This window comes from Populus euphratica, unplaced genomic scaffold (assembly GCF_000495115.2).
Source record: "Populus euphratica unplaced genomic scaffold, PopEup_1.0 scaffold191.1, whole genome shotgun sequence".
Classification (NCBI taxonomy): domain Eukaryota; kingdom Viridiplantae; phylum Streptophyta; class Magnoliopsida; order Malpighiales; family Salicaceae; genus Populus; species Populus euphratica.
In genome coordinates this window covers 77,236-102,885 of record NW_011500069.1, presented here as the reverse complement: position 1 = coordinate 102,885, position 25,650 = coordinate 77,236, and the positions used below count along the sequence as shown (strand labels likewise).

The 25,650-nt window shown below is 30.0% G+C and overlaps 1 protein-coding gene and 1 long non-coding RNA gene across 2 annotated transcripts; both read right to left on the bottom strand.

Moving 5' to 3' along the window:
• Positions 1-4,049: 4,049 nt before the first annotated feature.
• On the bottom strand, positions 4,050-24,775 carry LOC105108356 (uncharacterized). Its single transcript, XR_839036.1, has 3 exons — positions 24,646-24,775; positions 6,110-6,117; positions 4,050-4,059 (listed from the first exon to the last, which is right to left on the bottom strand). It is a non-coding gene; the product is annotated as an uncharacterized LOC105108356 (long non-coding RNA).
• Positions 14,622-17,142, bottom strand: LOC105108355 (profilin-3). The gene is made up of 3 exons (XM_011002640.1): positions 16,919-17,142; positions 16,215-16,352; positions 14,622-15,059 (listed from the first exon to the last, which is right to left on the bottom strand). Exons 1-3 carry the CDS (start codon positions 17,039-17,041, stop codon positions 14,925-14,927), a joined length of 396 nt encoding a protein of 131 aa, XP_011000942.1. The 5' UTR covers positions 17,042-17,142; the 3' UTR covers positions 14,622-14,924.
• Positions 24,776-25,650: the final 875 nt, after the last annotated feature.

Below are 25,650 nucleotides of genomic sequence, written 5' to 3'. Positions count from 1 at the left end.
TTATTTTTAAAAAAACATGTGTATGTACAGGTAGTTGTGATTGTGGCTCATATCTTTCCTTGGTTTTACGTCCAAGAACGGCTTAAACACCCTCTATGGGTCGGGGATAAGCTTCCCATCCAGTTTTCTTAAAAACTGGCAAACAAGGTGTTTTTTAGTCAGATTCTCAAGACTAAGTCGATCATGTTCTTTATGAAAATAGGGCCATAAATCATGAATTGCACGATGCTTATCTCGACTATGATGAGACTTAAAAGTCAATAGAAGATTATCTAAAGACTCTCTATGTTTTGAAATAAATCCCATTTTTTGACAATTTTCACAGGTTTTGCGGAATGCATGTGATTCCTTGAATATGGTAGGCCAGTAAAATCCACTTTGTAAGATTTCAATAATTCTTTTTTTTTTTTATGAGAAATGATCCCCATGTGCCTTAGAGTGATAAAATTTAATGATATTACTTACCTCATTGTCGGGAATGCATCTTTGAAATATTTGATCAGGACAATAATTGAATAAGTAAGGGTCATCCCAATAAAAATTTTGCATGTCGCTCAAAAATTTTCTTTTGTCTTCGGTACTCTAGTGAGCTAGCAAAAATCCTGAAGCAAGAAAATTGATATTTTTAACAAACCAAGGCATTGAACTAAGAGAAAGTAAGGATTCATCAGGAAAGTAATCATCGATTGGTGTGATGTCGGGTATTGAATCTGTTGTCACTTTTGATAAAAGATCTGCATTAATATTTTCGGTGCCTTTTTCATCCTCGATTTCTTCTTGATTGGTCATGGCATGAGGAAATAGAAGTGCTAGTGGGGAATCAGTCTTTTCTTTGCAATGTTCAGATTCAACCCCTTCCTTACCCTCAGAGATTGACTCATCATCTTTCTCACAAGGTTCAAGAATTGATTTTTAAATAACCTTACCATTACAAAGAGTGATACTGATTTGACTTGATCCATGTGTTGACTTCAAGAACTACTTGCATTTGCATTGTATTGCCCCTTGGGATTTTGCTGTGGTTGAGATGGAAACTTACCTTGCTCTTGAAAACTGAGAGCAGATGTGAATTTTACAAGAGTGTCTTTAAAATCTGTTATGCTTTGAGTAAGTTGAGTGTTGATTGTCTTTTGCTTTTCAATGAATGCATACAAAGTTTCCTCAAAATTACTTTTAAGAGGTAGAGCATAAAAAGGTGCATATCCATAAGAATTTTGGAAATTATGGTGTGCTTGAAACTGTGGTGGTGAAGTTTGTGCATTATCACTCTGCCAACTGAAATTTAGATGATTTCTCCAACCAAGGTTGTATGTTTCCGAGTATAGGTTATGATTGGGCCTTTGAAAACTGTTTAAAGCATGAGCTTGTTCATGGAGACATTCCTTAAATGAAGGCAAGGTTGGACAATTATTGGTTGAGTGTTCATTTGTTTCACACATTTGACGCATAATGTTTTCAACATATTTTAAGTGACCACTCCTTTTCAATTCTAATGCCTCGACTTTTCTAGTTAAAGATGCAAATATGGCTTGAAGGTCATGATCTTCCCTAAGGTTGTACATACTTCCACTAGATGTATGAGTTTGAGTTTTACTCGGTGCCTCATAAGTACCCGCAGTGTCCTAATTTTGAGCATTTTCAGCTAACAAGTCTAAGTACTCCATAGCTTCATCTGAGTCTTTATCTTCAAAAGTTTCATTGCACATCAATTCAACCATTTGCCTATCTCCAGGTGCTAACCCTTCATAAAAATGTGAAACTAATCTCCATGTTTCAAAACCATGATGAGGGCAAGTATTAAGTAAGTCTCGATACCTATCCCAACATTGGTAAAATGTTTCTCCTGGTTTTTGAGTGAAAGTAGTGATTTATCTTTTGAAAGAGTTTGTTCTGTGAGATGGGAAAAACTTCTTTAAAAACTGTTATTGCATTTCATCCCAAACATGAATGGATCCTGGTCTCAAATTTTGTAGCCATATTTTAGCTTTATCTTTTAATGAAAAATGAAAAAAATTTAATCTGATGGTGTTCATGCCATAAAAAGAAGGTAAAAGTTGAATAATGCCTGGCTTAAAACTAAAATGAGATGCATCAAGAAGAAAAACTATGTATGATGGTGCACTTGTTCTTATAGGATTCATGTGGTCTTTAAGTGTTCTAACACGGTTATTCTCATTATTCTCATTATGAAGTGATTGATTATCTTCTTCAGCCATATTTTCTGAAAATGATGAGGATACCCTACAAAGTCTACCACTTGATGTATGTGACCACGCTCTCATGCACGTGTAGGAATAGAATAAAAGGAAGAAGAAAACAAAAAAAGAAGAAAAAAGAGACAAGAAACAAAGTTATATACAAGAAAAGTGAAAAGAGAAAATAAAATAAATGCTATAATTTATACAAGAACTTACCTTCTCGGCAACGGTGCCAAAAACTTGACACGACCAAAAGATTGTTGTCTTCTCCCAAGTGCAGGAGTGTCGAAGTAATAAATAACCTGGCAAGACCAAGGTCGAACCACAAGGAGGTTAATTGTACAAATTATAAACAACAATTATAAACAACAACAATAGTAACAATAACAACAACAACAATAATAATAGTAGCAATAATAATACTAATAATAATGGTAGTAGTAGTAGTAATAGTAATAATACTAGTAATAATAATAATAATAATAATAATAACAATAATAAAGAAAAAAGAAGAAGAAGAAGAAGAAGAAAATTTGATGAGAACTTTGAGATGGAAAATTAACGTAAGGATTAAACAATGATAACAAACAATGTCAAGGTTAGAGGATCCACTATGGTATGTCAAACAAGTATTGTATAAACTCTTATTATTCAATTGAAAACCATACACAAAAGAGGTTCCAATCAGATTATAGATTGTTAACATGATTACATTAGTCATCTTATTCAATTAATGCTAATACTTGTAAATTTCATCAAGCATTCATGATTATAACTTATGTTAACAACAAATCAAGTTCCTTTTATAGCTCAGGTGTCGGTTATACCATACAGTATAGGCTAGGAAAGTGCCAAGCATTTATTGTACCAAGTGTTATATAACATAAATCAAGATTAGTTATTTAACAAGTAAAGTATTAAAGAGTGAACAAGATAACAAATATAAAACATGTTAGTATCAAACATTAAAGTCCATATTAAGTTTATACTATACTTATTCTTACACCATTAGTGTAACCTTTTATTCTTACACCATTAGTGTAAGAATAAGTTTATACTATACTTATTCTTACACCATTAGTGTAACCTTTTATTCTTACACCATTAGTGTAACCCTTTCACCTTGACATAATAAACTTAGCTAGACATAATGAAAGAAAGAAAAATAGATAAACAAAATAAGAACACAAATAAGATAAAAGTTAACTAAGTAAAGGAAAGGAAATGAAAGACATAAACTTGATATTAATGAAAACAAAGCATAAACATTACAAAAAATACAAAGAGAGAAAGCAAGAGCATGATCTTGATCTGGACACCAAGATGCCTAAATGCATGGCAAATGCCTCCTTTTATAGGCCAAAATTGGGAACTATTGATTTGATGACTAATTGATGAGTGGGTAGCCAACTCTTTACTTGGTGACAATCTTTATCTTCTCTTGTCTGCCCAAAACGTCATTTATAACATCATAATTGGAGCCACTTGAAAACATGAAAGTTGTAGAAAATTGTCTCAACTTTCTTGTGTAAAAACTTCAACTCATTTGGACTTCTAGAACTCCAGATATGGGCTAAATACTGAACAGTGCTCGGGCTGGAAGACAGATTCGGACTTCTTTGTTGTTGCTACAGTTTGGACTTGAAAATGGCCTTTTTAGATCTTGGGCTCCATATGAAAGTTGTAGGCCCATGTCTTACCTTTCCATCCATATAAAGTAGACCTAAATTCGAGATCTACAGCTCCAGATATGACCCAATTACTGAACAGTATTCCGGTTTAGATTGCAGCGATATCTCTTTTCTAAGTTTGGCCATCTCTTTATCCTTCCAATTTCAGTTCTTAAATTTATCAATCAATCCTTTCATTTATATGATAGGCCTGCATTTAAAATGAACATTTACCACAAATTAAAGGTATCTTATATTATTAGATATATTATTATAAAACATGCTTTAGTTAAGGAGTTATTGATACTTTAAGTGCAAAATGATGATATAAAACCTTGATAAAAATACACTTTTAAGTATCAATCATCTATCCTTCCTACCATGCTATCGTTACTCACAAATAGCTTTCTGTGTGCATACTAATATAAGTAATCCTCCATGAATCCTTTGTGTAAAAGATGCATCATTACAACATCTTTGTCATAACTCATTTTTGGATCCCTGCATAAAAAAGAAAAAAAAGAAAAAAAATCAATCAAAATATATCAAAAGTAATAGCTATGAAAAGAGGATGGCAGAGCGTCGAGAAAATGGTAAAAAAAATTGGTTGAGGAGGTTTAAAAATACAAAGATTGAAATTTGACAGTATATCGTTGACTGATGAGAGCCTTGTTGATAAAGAAAATTTGATTTGAGGGGGAAAGGTACAAAATCAAATGTTTATGGACCCAATTAAATTTTTTTAAAGCTTTAATTGAATTTATAAAGGTTTGACTACAAGAAAAATTTATTTTTAAATCAATTTAGGCTTTAATTGGAAGGAATTAAAGTTCTGGGGTCAAACTATAATTTTGAAAGTTAATTTGGTCAAATTAGGGTCTTAGTTACATAAGTATTAAAGTTCGATGGCCAATCAAGGACTTAATTAAAGAAACACGAGACCAAAGACCAAAATACAAAACATGCGCAAATTTAAGGACTGACTTGAAATTTGACACTTTGGCGCTGATATCCTTTTAAATGAAACTGCGGGTTTTAGGAAAAAACGACTCTGTTTCATGCATCATTTTTTTAAAACAAAAAGAAAAGCAAAATAGAGCTCTTTTATAGGTGGCACTATTTTTCCTTCTTCTTCCCCTGCACATGCAGAGGTAGGGGAAGAAGAAGTTACTCTCCCCTACAACGCACTCCCCCTCTCTCCACCTCACTTGCCCAGGAAACCCAACATGACCCATTTCCATACATACCCTACCACCATAACAAAAAAAAAAACCAGGAGAGCCTTGCCCTATGGACAACCATGCTCTGCCCTTACCCTGTACCAAGATAGTGGCAGGGTAGCCACCTTACCTTGCTCCGTGGCAGAGGTCAGGTGCCCTTCTCTTTGTACGCCTATAAATACAGAAAGGAGAGGAGATGGAGTAGAGGGGGGAATGAATGTGTGTGAGAGAGAGAGGAGGGGGAATTAAATAGAACGAAGAGGAAAAAAGAGAAAAAGAAAGAAGAAAGTGAGAGAGGAGGAAGGGAGGAGAAACTGAGAGAGAGATCGACAGTTTTTTAGAAGGAAAGGAGAGAACGAAAGATAGAAACAACAGTTTTTTAGAGAGAAAGGAGTGAAGAGAAACAAACCAAAACACTAGAAACTAGAGGGGAGACCGAGAGAGGAGACAGTTCTTTTGAAAGAGAAAGGGAAGCCATCAAAGAAGTGGGGAAGAATGAGAAATGACAGAGGAAGAAAAAAATACAAGAGAAGAAGAACAACCATAGCTGCCACTAAGCTTCCTCTCTACTGCCATAGCAGGTCACTTGACCGCCGCTGACAGCCCTGAAGAGACAGAGGAGAAAAAGAGAAGATAACATAACAAAAATAGAGAAGAGGTGGTTGAGAAAAGAAGACAGCAAGACAGAAGAGGGAGGAGAAGAGCCACCATTACACCTCCACCAGTGCCTCTACCATTCCTCATAGCATCGTCATCGCTAGGGATTAAACAACGAAGAACAAGATAAACACACGAGAGGGGTAGAGGTAGCAGGAAGAAGAAGAAGCAGCCCCTTGCATCAACCACCGTCTGCCACTGCAGCAACGCCACCTGAGTTCCCAGCCATTGCCACCCCAGCTACAAGCCGCCACAAGCCCAACTCTTAGAACGCCTCCACTCCAGGTAACTTTCTCCCTTCCCCTGTCATTTTTATTTGTTCATTTTTCATTTGCATGCAAAATGTGAGTAATTCATGTTCTACAACAAATGCTGGAACATCAGCCCAGCCCACGCAGCTGCGCTGAGTCCAACCTAGTCCAGTTCATTTCATTTGTTTTTTTTTTTAAGGAAAAATATATATTTTTGAAGAAATTATGATTTCCCGACGTATTTGATTTATGCCATTTTGATTGATATCAGTTTGTATTTTTTTAAAAAAAAAAGATACAAATCTGATGTTAAAATTCCTAGTTTTCATCAAAACTTTGAAAACATATAAAAAAATGCTTTTTTTTTACATACGGCTGAGTCTCTCAAAGTTAGAAAAAAATCATATTGTATTTTTATACAAAATAAAAAACTTCAAAAAATATATATCATATTTTAACATGTATTTTAGCTTTAAATAACCAGTTTATTAAAGTCATGAGAACTTGACCAATATTTCAAAAAAAATAAAAAAAATATTTTGTTTTATTTTAATATCCAGGATTATGAATTTATATATAAAATGTATTCATGATATTAAAAAGATAATTCTATTATAGACATTAGACCGGTTAGATTTTATCTCATAAGATAAGAACCTTTTTACTGAGGAGGGTTTTTCTTGAAACATAGACGGACCAATATGACAAGACCTTAGATTTTTATTAGACAATAAAACAATGCAGCTTACCTTAGGTAGGGTGTATTTGGGGTGCTAATACCTTCCCTTTACGCAACCAGTCTCCGTACTCGATCTCTAAGACCAGTTAGGTTTTCTAGTGACAAAAATGCTAGGTGGCAACTCCCATTCCAATTTTTTACTCATAAGAGACAAAAATTCCTTGTCTTCCTATTCAATTTTTTACTGATAAGAGACAAAAATTCCTTGTCTTCCTATATTTTCTAGAATAGATAGACATAAGACACTTCGAGTGAGGGTAGACGATCGCCGCGAAGCCGCACACGTGCGACAATCTTAATAAATAAAATTTTTATTCTTACACCTCTTACATGGACATCTAATACTGCCTCTACTAAAATTTCTCAGAATAGATGTTGTAAAATTAATAAAAATCTAAACCACATTACAATAATCCATCCTTCGCAATCCTTGAGGTGAATCTTGATACATCCATGAGTGGTCATTCATAACTTCTATCAAAACTTTATAAAACAATAATGATAACATGTATTAATTAACTATGTTAAGTAAATAGATTAAAAAAAACTATTGGTTTAGCTCAAGATTATCCAACTTACTTTCAAACTTCTCTTAAATATTCATTATCAATTATCTACATACGTTTATATAAATTTATACACATTAATTTACAGAAGTTACAACTCTGTAATAAAATTGACAAAAATTAAAACGGACCTATTAAACAAGCTATTGTTTATTTCATCACAACAAATCTAAGTCGGAAAATCGATATAAGTTTCAATAATTTACAAATAAATATAATTTTACAAAATCTAAAACAAACAAGTGCCAAATTATAAATCCATACTACATGTTTGAGAAAAAGCAATAAAACAAGTAAACTAAACACCCAAACAAAATATATATACTAAAAAAACATTCAATAATAAAATTAACTTTTAAAATTATATTAAAATTAAAAAAAAATATTTACTTACTAAAAATAAAAAAATCTACAATAAATCAGAACACAGATGTTGAGACTAGAAAAGATTTTCTTGAGATGAAAGGGGGAGGGAGCTGGTTGTTAATGTTGGGGGGTTGAGAGGTGTAGATGCAGGGCGAATGAAGGAGAAATAGAAGAGGGGAGGGTTAACGACCAGGTCATATATTAACTATTACCCATAAAATTACCAATAAAATTATTTTATCTATCAATCCCAAGAAATTACCAATAAAATTATTTTATCTGTCAATCCGTCGATAAATCGGTTGGTGTTTTTGACACGTCACTATATGGACAACCTGGTTTGAATCTGATTGTAATTACATCGGTCAAATCATCCACAACAACTTACATGTCATAACACAACTTGTTTTTTTTTTTTTCTTCATATTTCATCTGAGATTCCCTTGGTATATACCGATAGATTTAACAATGGAAAACTTTCTGTTGGTAATTCTATTTGTATTTATTGAATTTTTGATAGAGTGTTAACCGTGTAATATTGATAATGATAATAGGATCAATCTCTATGGAACACGTGGCTAATAAACATGCCTTTATTTATTGCTTGCATAATCTATTTGTATAGCCATGGAAGGTGATGAGTCAACTATATAACCCAGAGATAATACACCCAAGGCTGAACGATTGGTATTAAGATGTGTTTGACTATTCTAGAATCCTATAAAGTCAAATCCTATGAAGTCTTTACCTTGGGATGTTGCCTTGATGTGCTCATTAGACACCCCAATCTAATTTGAAAATGGGTTTTAAGAACCTGTTAGGTCAATAAGGCTTCTAGAAGGCTCAATCAACATGATAAGCCTATATTCAGTGACATGTAATGGGTCACATGATATGCTTAAGGTCTAAAGGTTTCAATTTACACGTGGATCTTTGGATACATAGATGAGTTTCATCACTAATTAGACTTTAGGCTTATGTGTATTATAAGTCTTACCTCAAACTAAATTACATGAACCACATGGACAAGGTATAAACCTACCAGGACTAAATTTTTAATGATCGAGCCCAATGTTGTTGAACACAATTTAGAAAGTGATTTAATCAAGTTATAGGATCGTTAATTAAACTTTGAGGTGTGTGTGTTTGTGCATATATTAGTGTTTTACTATGGCTATTGCATAGTAAAATGACATTTTTTTCTATTATGAAAAACAACCAAAGAATTTAAGATTGGGAGACAAAATGATATTTTCACGTGGTTCAAATGGCTTATCAATTGGGTGGTTGTAAATCTATCTTCCTGTTTTTTTTTTCCATAGTAAAATGATTTAATATAGTAAAATGACTTAATTATCCCAGGATGTTGAAAAAAATTAAATTGAAGTGCAGGGGCTTTTTAGTCTTTTGAAGTCTTAATTGCATAGTGAAATGAATCAATTGCCCTTAAAAGCAAAACAAAATAATAATTAATGCATAAGGGATTTGTGTAATTTCATTATAGTTTTTTTTGTTATTATTATTATAATTGATTTTAATGAGGGGCAATTCAGGACAAACATCCTAGTAAATTAATTTAAACAATTAATTTAAACATAGGATGAGATAAGGTAATAAATTGGTATGTGAAATGCCAATATAATGACAAATCATGTAAATTCCTCAATTAGATAATATAATTATTTAATTTGTTTTACACAAATTAGGGTGAAAATAGTTAGATAACAACAACAACAATAATAGAGTGAAAATGTAAATCAAATAATGTATGATTTTGAGGGCGAAAAATATTGATCATCAGTATAAGCCCTACATACAATTACACTATTTTGATTGAAAGTGGTGAAGACTCTAAGAAAATTTTTATTATGATTATGGATAAAAGTCTCCAATTAATTAATTTGAAAATCTTGATGAATTAAGTAAATAAAATAGTATACATTCAGATTTTTATATAAAATTACTTATTGTTCAATTTCATGATATCAATCATAACTCTTAATCTGAACGTTAGATTGAGCTAAACTTTTACAAGTAGTTCCCTAACATATTTTTCTATCGTGCGTTAAAATTTTAGATTAATCGGAGTTTGAAAAGGCTTTATAAGAGTGTCAATGATCGGTAAAACAAATACAGAAAATAACACATGGATTCATTTCATTAATGACATTATTGTGATTTTGGCCAAATCTTTATTTTTTCCATTGTTCTGGTTGACAACTTCTTTAAAGAAGGAGAACTTGATTTCTTAATCATTTTCTCTTTAAAATTGGCGCTAAATCTTCCAAAAATCATGGGCTAGAGAATATATGAGGGTGATTTCTACTAAAAGATACTAATCCAAGAAATAAACATCAAAGAAAAAGGGTTGGACGAAGAGAAGTTAGAGAGGAAAAGCGTTCAAAGTGAAGAGAAAGTCAAGGATTCTTGAAGATTGTTGAAAGAGGATTGCTAAATTGGGTTGCATGGTAATGCTAAGGTATTATTTTTGTTTTAAATACATTTGTTTTGTTGTATTTGGATAGGGGGTTGAAAATCCCTAATTTTTAGAAATATTAGGTTTTGTGAAAAAATTAATTTATATGCCAAATTATGTGATTATTAGTTAATGGGGTTTAAATGATATGATTTAGGATACAAATAAAGAAATTGAAAACAAATTTTGAGAAATTAGGACTCTAAATGGCTAGCCATGTGGAGTAAATTAAAGGGTATGAAAATTGATTTAAATTGGGTCGATTTTAATGTTTTGATTGATGTTTTGAAATGCTTAAGTTGTGTATGAATGTTGAAGTGTGGGATTATGAAAAGTTAGTTAATATTATTATATGCTATAAAGAGAAAAATGTAGAAAAATAGTAAGATTGGGTAATATAAGTGTTTTAGTGATGTTGTTATGTTTAATTTAATTTCTATGATGATGAGGCTGATAATCCAAGAAAATAAAAATAAAAATAAATCATTGGGTGATTAGTTTATATAAGGCCAACCATGAATGAGGGAATGTATGTATAATATTAAATTTGAGTGTTTAGGATATTTGGTATGGAAAGAAAAAGGGTGTAATGTAATTTGTTTGCCAAGGTTAGGAAATGTTGTTAAGATTGACTAAATTATTGATTTTGAAAATTATTTGAATTGTGTGTGATTGTATGTTTAAGTGAAGTATTAGTCTGAGATATGGATGTAGAAAAGATTTTGGTTGGGTAGGTAAGGGAAAGAGTTTTTCATCTTTTCAATTTAATTGAAAAAATAAGAAATTATTGATAAATTTCTTTAATTGACACAAAATAGGTGTTGATTAGAAATATATAATAGGAAAGATTAACAATATGATTAATGATAAATTAATATCTTAGGTCAACCTTACAGGAAATCTTGAAAAATTGTATAAATTATTTTAATATTGTAGGATTAGATATTTATTTAATATGTTGATATGAATAATTATGGTTTAGAAAACAATTTGTATAGAAATATAAATTTTTTGTTATAAATATGTGCTTGGGAAAGAGCAGGACTTGAAGTTGGTATATTTTATTATGTTGAATGTTGATAAGCTAATATAAAGGTTTTAAATTAGTTATTAAAGTTAATTATGTTCTTAAATAATTGTTGGTATTATGTGAAATGACCTTGAAAAAAGTACATGTAAATATTGACGACTTAAGTGCTTAAAGAAGTAATGAAACCAATGAGAATTTTAAACTAATTTTTTTTAATATATATATAGAGAGAGAGAGAGAGGAAAGATTTAGTAGGTTGTAGCATTTTCTTGTTAACCTGGAAATTAAACATTGTTTAAATTATATATGAAATTGATGAATTAGATTTCAGCTTGGTATTAAAGTAACATGTTGTAAAAAAATGGATTGAGGGAGTTATGAAATAATTATAAAAATTCTGTTAAAAATTAGCCAAATTGTTAATTTAAAGAATTTTAGAAAAATTAAAAATTTACCATAGTTAAATGGTCAAAGAAAGTGTCTATTTTTGGATTATGAATTAGTTATTTAAACGTGAAAATTTTAATAATGCAAAAGTCTTCAATGAGGATTTGATTTGATGACATAAATATTGACTTGAAATGCAATGAAAAATTGATGTTTCAGATGTGTTTGAATAATTATTTAAATTTTGGGGTGTATGATATGAAAATTCATATGAGTCAATTTTTTTAATTTAGTAGTGTGAACGTTACAGGTATTGGTTTGGTGGTATAGTGTTTGGAATGAGACCTGATTTCTCAGGAGCTTGTATAATAAGAGTTTAAGGTAAGAGATTGCTTTACTCTCCCTTGATCTTTTTAATTATTTAAGATGCTTTTGTTGTTGTTATATTTGCAATGTATATTTAATCATGCTTGTGAAAAAAAAAATAGATCAGTTTTTTAATTGACTGTAAAAACAGTAATATTATATGTGATTTGTAATTGAATAATAAATATTGTGTTGTGAACTACCAAAACAACAATAATAAATATTATGTTTGTGAATGAACACAATAACAATAACTATCATATATTTTAAATTAACTATAGGTGGGCTCTAAAACGTGCGAGAAAGCTAACTATTTAAATGAAAGTTGTAACATGTGAGAAAGTCTTTCATTTGGATGGAGAGTAATGAGATTTAATAGCATCATAGTTGAACTTTTGAACATAAACATGTATACATACATAGATAGTTTGCTATTTAAATGAAGATTAGTGAGATTTGATGGTATCATAGTCGGAAGATTAGACATAAACTATGAATACAAATATAATTTATTGTTTGAACGGATACTAATGAGATTTGATAATATCATAGTTGTGTGTGTGTGTGTCTATATATATATATATATATATATATATTTGAATAAAGACTAATGAAATTTAATTATATCTTTGTTGGATATTTGGACATAGATTATGAATACAAATATAGTTTATTGTTTAGATGAAAACTAATGTGAATGATAGGTATTATCATAGATTGCTTGCATATAGGCTCAAATAATTTCATGCAAATAATGCCTATTTGGTTGGGATTTAATATAAATAAATTATGCTTGTATGACCAAAAAATAATATTATGCAAACCCTGCTTTAGGGTAAAGATTTTTTTTAAAAAAAATATATGGGATTTTAAAATATGAGAATTAAATAGAATGTAATGGTGAAAATAGTTATTCAATAAAATTAAATAGATTGTAATGATGAAATCTTAATATATGATATTTGCATCAGTCATAAAGATAGAGTTTAATTTATAGTATATGAATTGTTTATAATAGGAGAATTTATTAAGTAATATTTAAATACACCATAAATAGGCAAAAGAAGAATAAGAGATGGAAAAAATATATTTAAATATGTTATAAATTAGCATAAGAAAGATATTAAGATAGAAAAATAATTGAATATGCTATAAATGGACATAAAAAAAATACTAAAATGGAAAGATATTGTAATGTGTCATAAATGTGCATGAAGAATAATTATGTTAGAAAAATATTGAAACATGCTATAAATAGACATGAAAAATATTTAAGTTGGAAAAATAATGGAGCTTGCCATAAAAAAACACAAGAAATATTTTAGTTGAAAAAAAGTATTGAAATGTATTATAAACAAGTTTAAAAAATATTCAAGATGAAATACATAATTAAAAATACTAATATATATATATATAAGTCAAAAATAGATTGAAACTATATCAAGTTTCAAAAATTTTATGTGAATAAGCCATAATGAACATCATATACCTTAGAATTGAAATTGATATTGATAAATTTAGGAAAGCCGAGAAGACAAGAGTGATTTTTAAGAGCGATTAATCTCCTTATTTCTCTAACAAGTTTGTTTACATATCATTCTTAAGACAATATATAAATATTCGATTTTCATTTCCGAAGCAGCGTGAACAAGAGCATAACCTGTACCACGCATGTTCATTAAATATAAAGGGATAAATCGTTTCATTCATTGACTGCATTATCCCTAAGAAAAAGATTAATTAGAAGGTGATTGTTTACGTGGTTGGTTGGTTATGCATTCAAAGAAGCGAACCATAATAAATATATATTTAGTAAAATATAAAATATTGTTTATTATGAGCCCTAGTTAATTTTATATTGAAAATACAGGTGAATGAAAAGCAGGTACATGCTATTTTACAGGAAATGCAGAGTGAAATAACTGTTTATTTTATAAAAATAAATAATATATAATTAATTAATTCACAGTTTATGTGAACAATAAATATATGTGAACAATAAATAATATCTTTTTTATCTTTTATGGTTAGACCAAACCTAACCTAAATTATGGTTTATGGTTAGACCAAACCTAACCTAAATCTAAATATATTAGACAAAATCTAATCAGTAAAAGAAATTTAATGTTTTTTTTAATTATGTTTTATTAAAAAAATAGTATTTAATATTATTCGATAATACTATATAAATTAGAAAAAAATTACATGATAACATAATATTTACAGAATTTAATTGTAATTAATTAATTAGATAATATTTTACCTGATTTTATTAGACAGTCAAAAAATCATGAAAATTATAATCCTTGTAAGATAAATTTCATATATAATAGAATTATAAATAATTTAATAAAAAAATTATAAATAATTTAATAAAAAAATTAAAGCATTATTTATTTTCAAGATATAATAGCAATAGTTAGATTTATAATATTTAAATTAAAAACCATCGATATTAATATATATCTTTTCAATTATTTTATAATCTCAATTTAAAAAACATTATTAATCAAACACATTAAATTATTTTTTTGTTCAACTTCAATTTTAATCATAATTTTAATAAAACATATATAAATACCAAACTAAATTTAACTAAAAGTATTTTTTACAAAATAATATTTTTAAAATATAACCATAAAAACTACCACAATATCAAATACACAGTTACTGTAATTCTAAATTTACATCTTAATCCTGCATATGGACTCGGTATTCCTGTAGATTAACTGCTTTAAGCCATCCAAATTACATGAAGGCAGCCATTATATGATGTGATATCAAACTTCTTCGAATAGAAAACAAACCCAACTGGAATTCAAACTCTCAAGCATAAATTAAGAAAAGAAATCAAGAAGAAAATTGAGTGACCCTATGATAAAAAATATAAATCATCGTCTCTGTCCCCAAGCCATTATTTCGCAGAGCAAGATCATCAATGCATGCTAGTTCATGGCCAGAGGCAAAAAACTGCATCCTGAAGCCACAACGTTGGCCCCTACAGGCCCTGATCAGTGAGATAATCACCCAACCTCTCAACTATCATGTTACACTGTCCTGGAGTCAATGGCTCATCATAAAGACCAATAACAAGAGCTTGGGAGGTTTTCTTCACAGTGACGCCACCGGAACCCTGAAAATTGAATCATGCATGCAACAACATTAAGATGTGAAATACAAAAATAATTCCCCACATGTTTAACAACATCCAAGAATTTCAATGCGTTAGTTCTCACAGATCGCCTTCTGCTAACCACAACTAAACCTGATGAGGCCAGCCTTCCATCAATTCTAGATTGATAAAAGAAACATACCAATATACCATGAAAGGTTTTACCATGAAAATTACGTTATATCTGTCTCGCTAACATGTTGTACTATCAAAGGGCAAACAAAAAAACATATCATGCTATTACTAGGTGGTGCCTGTGCCAGCAAATGAAAATGATGCGTCCGACGACAGATCAGGGACGCCTAGGTACTGGCTATACTTTTCAATAAAGCAAAAGAAAAAGCTACCTGTCATCCACGTGTCTCTGTTCTCTTTTGTCCACAAGAGGCTTAATGAAAGAGACTGGCTAAGCATGACCAAAGTAATTATGGGCTTTCAAAGGCAATCGGAACGTGAAGTTATCTTAGATATGTTTGTTTTTATGTTAAAATATTTTTAAAAGAAACTTGTAATTTTTTTTATTTAAATTTGTTTTGTGTTTTTTTATTATTTTAATGTATTAATATAAATATAAATTTTAAAAAATTAAAAAAATATTATTTTAATATATTCAATACCGACAAACATACTCTTGAGATTATTCATTCGTTCAAGAGTTAAAAGTGTTGACTTCCAAGACAGAGAGAGTTAAGAGGAGGGAAAGTTCTCGACAACAACAGTAGCAGAATATCATCAATAACAGTAGTCTTCAAGGAACGAGTCCTTGAATCAAGAAAATAGCAAGTGAAAAGATCACATGATAAAACATACTTGCCTTTACGAAATATTTATGCTAATTATTGTAAACGTTAGATATGATGAAAGATTCAGGGTAAAAGGCTTTTATCCGGGAGCACCAGCATTACCGTTCTTGCCATGTTGCCAGACAATAATATTCCACAACTTTAAGCATCCTAATAAAGTTGACACCATAGCATGTTCTCCATTAAAACGACTACACAGTTGTGACCGCATTATAATAAATTATGCTGAATATGGCCAAGTATAAAACCAAAATCACTGAATTATCTATTGCATGAGAACCAAGACAAGTAGAAATGAGAAATGATGAAGCACCTTCTTTCCACGGATCACAGCTCCAGGCTCTCCCTGGATCACCATGTACTTTGTGCCACCAAGGTGCAGCCCAGTTGGGGCAAGAGATCCAGGTTCATCAAAATCCTTCATGATGGCAGATATCTCCTCAGGCTTAAACTGTAAACAACCAGCAATGAAATGTTTTGGCCAGTGAAACGTGAAAGAGGAAAAGAAATTAAAATCCAGTTGGAGCCATATCAAGCAAGAAAAAGGCATTCAACAACAGAAGAAACAGAGGCGATAAATGCATAAAATTGCACAAACCAGATTCTGGATGCAGACCACAAATGATGCTCAAAGAATTAACTGCCAAATGCAGCATTTTACCAACAATCCATCTTTCAACGATTAACCCAAACAAAATCAACATAGAATCCTTCTTAATATTCATTAACAAGAAAAAACCCTTCATATTTTAATAATTCATTTGCCGTTTGCGACAAAAAAAATGTCTTAAAACAAAAGGAATCCCAAAATCTAAAACTGCAGGGGGAAAAAAAACATTTCTTACTCAATCATTCGTAATAATAAATCAATCACCACATTGAATAACTGAATCAAAAAATAAAAACATTTAAAAACAAGGAAGGAACTTGTGATCAAAGAACAATAAATCAGATCCAATCAAATCTAAATTATAATAAGGTAAGGTAATTAGCAAACAAAAAAAATTCAGAAAGGACCTGGGGGAAGGTGGCGCTCTGGGCCCACACACTGCCATCATGGCCAATAATGGCGGCAGCCGTCAGATGGTTGCCCTCGATTTCGCACATCAGATGATCATCAACGTATGTTTGCCACGACATCTTCGATCAGCAAATCTCTACCGTTGACTTATTCTTTAAGGTGTTTCATTCGAATTTCTCTCTTGTTCTTGGCTTCTGTTTTGAAATTCTTTTGTTCATAGAAGAGGTATTTATCGTGCTTTCAAAGCAAGAGAGAGATTATATACAGTGGGCCCCAAAATGAAGGACATGATTGATGATGGTTCTGCCTTAGTAATTGATCGAATCTCCACCGTATATTTCAACATGATTCAATGACTGTCGTTCACATCCTCCTCCTCAATTGTTTAAAAAAAAAAACTCACACGCGAAAATGACACGTGTGTTGGAATTCATTTCTAGTTAGGGCAATAATCCCGCGTGGCACCTTCTCGGTCTAGTAAAATAGCTGGTGCATATAAAATAATAAAAATCTTTTTTTTTTTGAAAAATCATCCTGTTTTTTATCCATTACATAATTGGGAAAGGATGGGAAGTCAGAATTGTTATTTTTTCTTTGATATTATGCTCATATAGAAATACTAAAACAAAAACCGACAAGGTGTGATTTGATATAAAAAACAAAACTCAAGGTGTCTTCAGTAATAAGAAATTACTCTGATTTTGTAAGAAAGAGAAATGTCATTTTTCTCTACCCAGAAAACGTGCTTCCCTCATTTTCCATTTTAGTTACTCTGGACTGTGTTTGTTTTCTTTGGGTTTTGGGATAGTTTGTCTATGAAATCTTTATAGGAGGAGCATTTACAGTGTTTTTGAGTCTCTCTGGAATGTCATTAGGTTGCATGGAAGCTGTTTTTTTAGACGTTGTTTGGAATGAAACTAGCCCTTTCGGCCTGTTTATTTTTCCCCATGTTTGGGGTGGTTTATCCTTGATATCTTCTTCTTCTTCTTCTTTTTTGCTCATCTATTTTTATCTTTAGACCGGCTATCATGCTAGTACCATGCTACTGTTGTGCCACTCATCTCATTTTGTTTTATATTGGCCTTCTGTTTGGTTGTTTGATCTTTGATTGTCTTCGTGTTTTGAGGAGACTTTGACCTTCTCTTTTGGTTTTTGAGTTCGATCTCGAGTCTTCTGTTTCGTTCGGTTTGGTACTTAACGAGGTTTTTGGTTTGGTGTCGTGACTTGCTAGGCTCCCTCATTCTATGATGTTGATGAACTGGCGAGCTTTGACGTTTATGATTGTTGATTTGTCGTATGCTTATATTTGGTGCTTGCAAAGATGATTTATGATGATTTTTTGGCCTGTTATTTAGATCACTTTGGATTTTTTTTTTCCGCTTAATTTTCATTTTCATTTTTCTTTTCTTAATTTTGTTTTTGTCATTGCTTAGCAACTTCTTTTTTTAATTAAAGTAACAATAACATCTAAAGGATGAATTATATATTTCATTAATAATAATAATTAATTAATAGTATAATTAAAATATTTAAAATAAAAAATATAAAGATATAAATTGTAAACTCAGTTTTTAATATGGTTTAGCAAACTTATATCTATACCCCAAGCATTAATATAGTCTTTAGAATTATATTTTTTACCCATTCAAGTCTTTAATGAATTATTATTAAGCTTTTTTTTTCACTGCTTGAAAAAATATCTTTTTTAAATTTTTTTTTGACCAAGAATTTTTCACTTTAATTTTTAAGAATATCTTTTTAAAAATTTTTTTATTTTGATGTTATACCTCACCAATGACCAAGAATTTTTCACTTTAATTTTTAAAATATTACAATTATTTGAAATATAACAATATTCTCTTAAAAATTAGATAAAACAATCAAAACTTATATTTATATAACTCAGTTACTAACATTTAGAATGTATGAAGGTGTTTAAGTATAGTAAATGTGAATATTTATTCTATTGTATAAGAATATAAAGATTTTAATACATAAATATGAGTATTATTTAAAATTGATGTTTTGAAGTTTTTTTTGTTTTTTTTGTTCTTAAAATAGCTTTCATATATATATATATATATATATATTCAAATTTTGTACCTAGTTCTTCAATTAGATAAGCTATATATATGATTCTAGCAAGAAGTAGTTATTTATAACCATTATTATTCTTTTGACAGTTTAAATGGTCGACCGATTCTTATAAATTTTCAGGTGTTTATCCTTGATGAACAAATAGTCAACCAGTCACTTGGTATAGCAAAATGATTAACTGATTTAACTTGAAATCCAGATTTGATAGTTTTAAACTTGACGAATCTTGAACGACTAAATGCATATGGATCCTATAATGCATGAAATGTAAAGTATGTGAATTCATTTTAATTTGTGCTATCAAGTAAAATAAAAAAATTTACATAATTAACACTAAAATAAATCCTTAAGAATTAAGTTTTCACTTGATTTACATCTTAGACTTATTGATTTATTTCTTCATTTAATTATTCATGTTTATTGATAATTTTCATATAAACATATTTAGACTTAATATCAACCAAGCATATCATTAGCTTGTTTTTCTTTAATTGTTATCATTAAAATACATAAATATTAATATGTGACTTTAAGGTCAATAATCTTCCTCTTTTGGCATCAATAAAAAGTAATAAAAAAGCATAAAAATATAGAGAAATTAAATATAAAAACATGCTATAATGATCAAAATGTAATATCTATTAAAATTAGTGAAATGAAATACAAAAAAGGTAAAATCATGAAAATGTGAAAATGTTTTTGCTACAATTGTCTAAGGTGGCAGATATTGAGATAACATATTAACCATAATATCCCAAATATCCTTATAAGTGTCACATAAATAGCTTATATCCTCTCGGATATGGTGCACCTCGTCCTCAATATGTGCGAGATGACCTTCCATCTTGGATCTCTATAAATTACTACCAACATCTTCAGAAAAGAAAGTTATAAATGACATCTCAAATATATCAATAAATTGATTGTCAATGTCAAACTCTTTTTCTTCTTCTTTACCATGCTCTTCCTCATCATAAACACCCAATTTGGTCTTTAGAAATCCAAGCATGTTTGTCATTTAATACAAATTTCATCTTAGTAGGGGTTTTGTGATCAATCTGTAAATGATAATACGATGTCATATTTGTATCTGTTAGTAAGATATTGAAATGCTAAAAAAATGATAGATAGACATTGACCATACGGTAATGTTTTTTTGTTTTTAATTATTTATCGTTATCATATTCTTTATCATTATACATAGTAAGGTGATGGGTCTTCATCTAATTATACAATCTATCATGGGGCGACATAGGGCTGAGGTGTTTTTTGTGCTCCCTGAAAGGTATTGTTGTTGGGAAGGAAAGAGTTTTGGATTTAATCATAAAATTATAGTTAAGGTTCATGAGTTGCCACCTAGTATTATGGTTACTAGGAACTCTATGAACAATGAGAGTCTCAATAAGGGACTGGTTGTGCAAGGAGAAGACACGTCACCTCTAGTGCACCTTAACTAAGGTAAACTGCATTGTTGTTTGATTGTTTTTCAATGTCAAGTTTATATTTATTGGCCTTCTTTTAAGGTCTAAAGCATATCTCTTTTCGCAAGAAAGTCTCCACCTCATCAAATTTAATCTTATCAATTCTAAAATTTAAATTTTAACATCATATTTATTTTATATTTTATATTTTTAATACTTGAGATTGTATTCTACTGTGTAGTTTTACACATTCAGATATTAAAGTCTATACTTAAACTCTAATAAAAAAAAAAGAGCAAAATTGTTCCTATAAACCATTTTTTTCCTATAACGGATTGATTTACAGGTCTAAGGACTAGTTCTCAAACATCATTCTTCTCAAATTAGTTTAGCTTATCTTGTATGACTAAAATTTATTGTGCATCCTTTTCCGCTCCCAAAAAAGATATGGGTTCTATATGAGAAATAAATGCATAATGCTCACTAATGTTTCTAATAGATACTCTAGTCTTAGTAATTTAAAAGAATTACCAATAATTAACTTAGGATGATGAGAGCTTCCATACCTTAGCTCATTTGGTGGCACAAAAGAGTTTATTGCCATTTGTTATTGATTGTTTGTGTTTGGTCGGTCTTTTTGTATTTGTTTATTTTTAGTCTTTTAATAAGACTCAAATGTTAAACATTTTCATTAATGTCATCTAGAATTTTCATAATTTTATCGTTTTGAGTTTCCTCAAATACGACATACATGGATTCCTCAAAACAAAGTATTTTATTATTATATACTCTATAAGCTTTATTATATAAGGAATAACCAAGAAAAAAAATATCAATATCGAATTTTGAATCAAACTTATCCAAAAAAATTTTGGTGTTGAGAATAAACATTTTAAACAATAAAAATTGAAATACAACATGTTGGATTTCCTAAGCTCATAAGGAGTCTTTTTTTTAACTCTGGTCTCAAGGTAATACAATCTAAAATATAGTAAGATGTGTTTATAATTTTAGCCCAAAAACACTTGGGAGTATCAAATTCATTTAACATAGTTGTTGTCATATCTTGAAAAGACTGATTTTTTCTTTTCATAACCCCATTTTGTTGGGGAGTTCTAGGTGTGAAAAGTTATGGTAATATCCTTTTTCTTCATAAAATGATTCAAACAAATCACTTATAAATTCACCACCATGATTTCTCCTTATGTTTATGATTGATTTTGTTTTTTTCATTTTCAATTTGTTTTCAAAACCTTACAAATTCATAAATAGTTTTATCTTTTGATTTCAAAAACAAAACTCATGTATATATTGAAAGTCATTCACAATTATAAACACATATCTATTACCACTTATGATTTTAGATCTAGTTGGTTTAAATAGATTTATGTGAATCAATTCTAAAGGTCTTTTAGTAGAAATATAGTTTTTATTCTTAAAAGATATTTTTACTTATTTACCCATTTGGAAAGCATTGCATAAATTTCTTTTTTAATTCTATACCAGGAAGTTCTTTAACAAGCTTATTTTTCACAAATTTAGAGAGAATATCCATGCCTATATAGACTATTAGTCTTTTATGCCAAAGAAAACTCATTAATGCTAGTAAGAAGACAACTTTCTATTCTTATACATGCATCAATATTAATCTTATAAACATCTCTCTCTTTTTTCCCAATAAATAGAACTTTATTATTTTCAAGGATTAAGCGATATGCATGATCAAATATAATTTTATAGCCTTTATCACTCAGTTGATTAATACTTAGCAAATTATATTTTAGACTATTTACAAGGAACATCTTTTCCATTGAGGAAGAGGACTTACCTCCAATGATCCTTCCTTTTAAGTTATCTTTAAAAGTGATTTTTCCATAATTAATCTTAGTAATGCTTAAGAATAATAAATCATCTCTAATCATATGTCTTGAGTAAGCACTATCCAATAACCATTTCTCATATTCCCTTGATTCCTCATATAGCTTTCAATTGTTATGACACATATGTTTGCAATATGCTTTTCATCATCACTTGAGCTAGAGTCCGAGTCATCGCTCCATGCTATGACACATATGTTTGCAACATGCTTTTCATCATCATTTGAGCTAGAGTCCGAGTCATCGCTCCATTTTTCTTTCATTGCTTGTTTGTTATGACAATTCTTTTTTTATTTTGAACAAGATGACAATTAACCTTTATATGTCTTATCTTGTTTCAATTGTAGTATAAAAATTCCTCATTGCTAGGTTCTCTCTTATTTCCATTCTTCTTTAAGTTTGAGAACTTTTTATTTCCTTGTTTTTTTTATTAGAAAATTTTGGATTTGTCTTGTGATAAATGCAATGTCCTCTTCCTCCTCCCCTTTTTCTTCTCTTTCTTTACCAACATGATGTGTGGTTTTGAATGTCAACTTCTTTTTTAGTTTATATTTTCATTCTTGCTTTTGAATGATGATTTCATGAGTCATTAGTGATCCAATAAGTTTTTTTAATTGAAGTTTGGTGAGGTCTTTGGCTTCTTGAATTGCCATCACCTTTTTTTTTTTCTGAGTCTTTGGCAAGGATATGTGAAATCTGTTTACAATATTGGCATTAATATAAATCCTACTAAGAGTAGCTAAATTATTATAATTGAAATTCTAGTAAACATATTAGTTGTATATTTATATGGAAATATTTTGAATAACTCACATGGATATACAAGTATATTAATTTTGGATTCTTTAACTTGATTAGTACCTTCATGAGTTACTTCTTAAACATGTTATATATCCCTAGCATTTTTATAAAATGATATTTTATTAATCTCACTCATACTCAATGCACAATATAAAATGTTCATTGTTTTAACATCCATAGCAATTAACTTTTTATCCCCATTGATATACTCACTCCTATCTTTAGGAATTGTAATGCCATTTTTAATTTTAGGAGGTTTGTGGGGTCCATTCTTAATAGATAGCCATAAATCATAATCGATGGATTGAAGTTATATTATTATCCTAGCTTTCCAATAGGCATAATCATTACCATCAAAGAAAGGTGTCCTAGAGGTTGATGATCTATTATTTTAAATATTAAAACTAGTGGTTGTTATTTTACTCAAAATCTAATCAAACTTATGTAAATGAGAACTAGGTTATGATACCAATTATTGTTCTAAGATTAAAGCAACAATAACGCCTAAGAGGGGTGAATTAGGTGTTTCACTAAAAATGGTATTTCATTAAAAATTATAGTTAACTCAATTAAATACAATTATTACAAGTAACCAATACTATAATTAAAGTGTGTAAAGTAAAGAGTATAGGGATAAAAATTATAAATTTAGTTTTTAACATAGTTTAGAAAGCGTATATCCACATCTTAAATACCAAACTGATCTTGATTATTGTATTCCTTTGCACATATTGTGATAGGAATATGCTCGAAGTTACTACTGTTGACATGGCATAATATGGTGGCATTGCACTATGAGCTAACGTGGTAAAATCTGGTGACATGATGAAATCTGGTGATATGTTGTTGGCATAACAAAACATGGTGATGGGGCACTTGTTTGTTGAAATATAGTAACATGACTGAATCTGGTGATGTGTTGAAATCTAGTGACATTATGCTGATGTAATGAAATATGGTGGTGTAATAGTAGTGAATTAATTTGTTTGAGAGCCTCATGGGGTTTCTTTGTTGTTATTATTGTTGCTTGAGATGGTTGTCCAAGGAGTGATGGTCTTCTCAGTTACTAGTTAAGTGAGGCAGTAACTACAATGGTTGATCTATAATTGGCGAAGAGAAGACTTAGTCTGTGGGTTGGCTAATCTGTTATGGGAGGTCAATCTGCTAGTTGGCTTGCAATTATAAGGTGGAAATGAATGTGTCATGGTTAAGGTTTAAGCCAAAATAAATCTAAGTTAGTTGATTGGAAGATTTTTTTTTTTGTCTAGATCAACTGTTGATGATGATAAATCTAAAAATCTTCACAAGCCTTTATATATTGATTAATTATAAGAACAATTAAAAGCATGTGCTTTGATACTAAATTTGATGCAAAATAATGAAAAAAAATAAAGCAAGTAAGATAAAAACTTTTTAGAGAAAAAAATAAGAATTAAAAACAAAGAAAAAGAAGAAAAATCTAGAAAAGAGAAAAATGAGGATTGGAAAAGTTTGCAACTCCATAATTTTTATTTAATTCATCGAAACTCCCTAACATTTAGAAAAATAGAATATAAATACTAAAACCTTAACTAGAACAAATAATTGGGCTTATATCCCACTAAATAAAATATCTAACAATAATTAAATTAATCTCAATAAATAAATCTAAATAAAATCCAATGACACAAGGGTTGAGTAATCCTTCATCATCATAGATCATACGAACGTGTGAACTATGTCTCGAGTTTAATATCCTTATTAGTTTTACATGTTTGGCTATCTTTTTATGAATCATTGATTAGTACTTAAAAGTGCATTTTTATCATGGTTTTATATCATCATTTTGCATTTGAAGTATCAATAACTCCTTAACCAAAGCATGTTTTATAATAATATATCTAATAATATAAGATACCTCTAATTTATGATAAATATTCATTTTAAATGCAGGCCTATCACATAAATGAAAAAATTGATTGATGACTTTAAGAACTTAAATTGCAAGGATAAAGAGATGGCCAAACTTAGAAAAGAGATGTCGGTGCAATCCAAACCGGAACACTGTTCGGTAATTGGGTCATATCTGGAGCTACAGATCTCAGATTTAGGTCCAATTTATATGGATGGAAAGGTAAGACATAGGCCTACAACTTTCATATGGAGCCCAAGATCTAAAAAGGCCATTATCAAGTCCAAATTGTAGCAACAACAAAGAAGCCCGAATCTGTCTTCCAGCCCGAGCACTGTTCGGTATTTTGGCCATATCTGGAGTTCTAGAAGTCCAAATGAGCTGAATGTTTTACACAAGAAAGCTGAGACAATTGCCTACAACTTTCATGTTTGCAACTGGCTCCAATTTTGACGTTATCAATGACGTTTTGGGCAGACAAGAGAAGATAAAGATTGTCACCAAGTCAAAAGTTGGCCACCCACTTATCAATTAGTCATCAAATCAATAGTTCCCAATTTTGGCCTATAAAAGGAGGCATTTGCCATGCATTTAGGCATCTTGGTGTTCAGATCAAGATCATGCTCTTCCTTTCTCTCTTT

Excerpts from the sequence above, each read along its gene's own strand:
- LOC105108355 (XM_011002640.1), bottom strand. The coding sequence starts at position 17,041 with ATGTCGTGGCAAACATACGTTGATGATCATCTGATGTGCGAAATCGAG. Across the intron at positions 16,353-16,918 it reads AGAGCGCCACCTTCCCCCAG|TTTAAGCCTGAGGAGATATC; the intron begins GTCCTTTCTGAA and ends GGTTGTTTACAG. Across the intron at positions 15,060-16,214 it reads CTGTGATCCGTGGAAAGAAG|GGTTCCGGTGGCGTCACTGT; the intron begins GTGCTTCATCAT and ends TTCAATTTTCAG.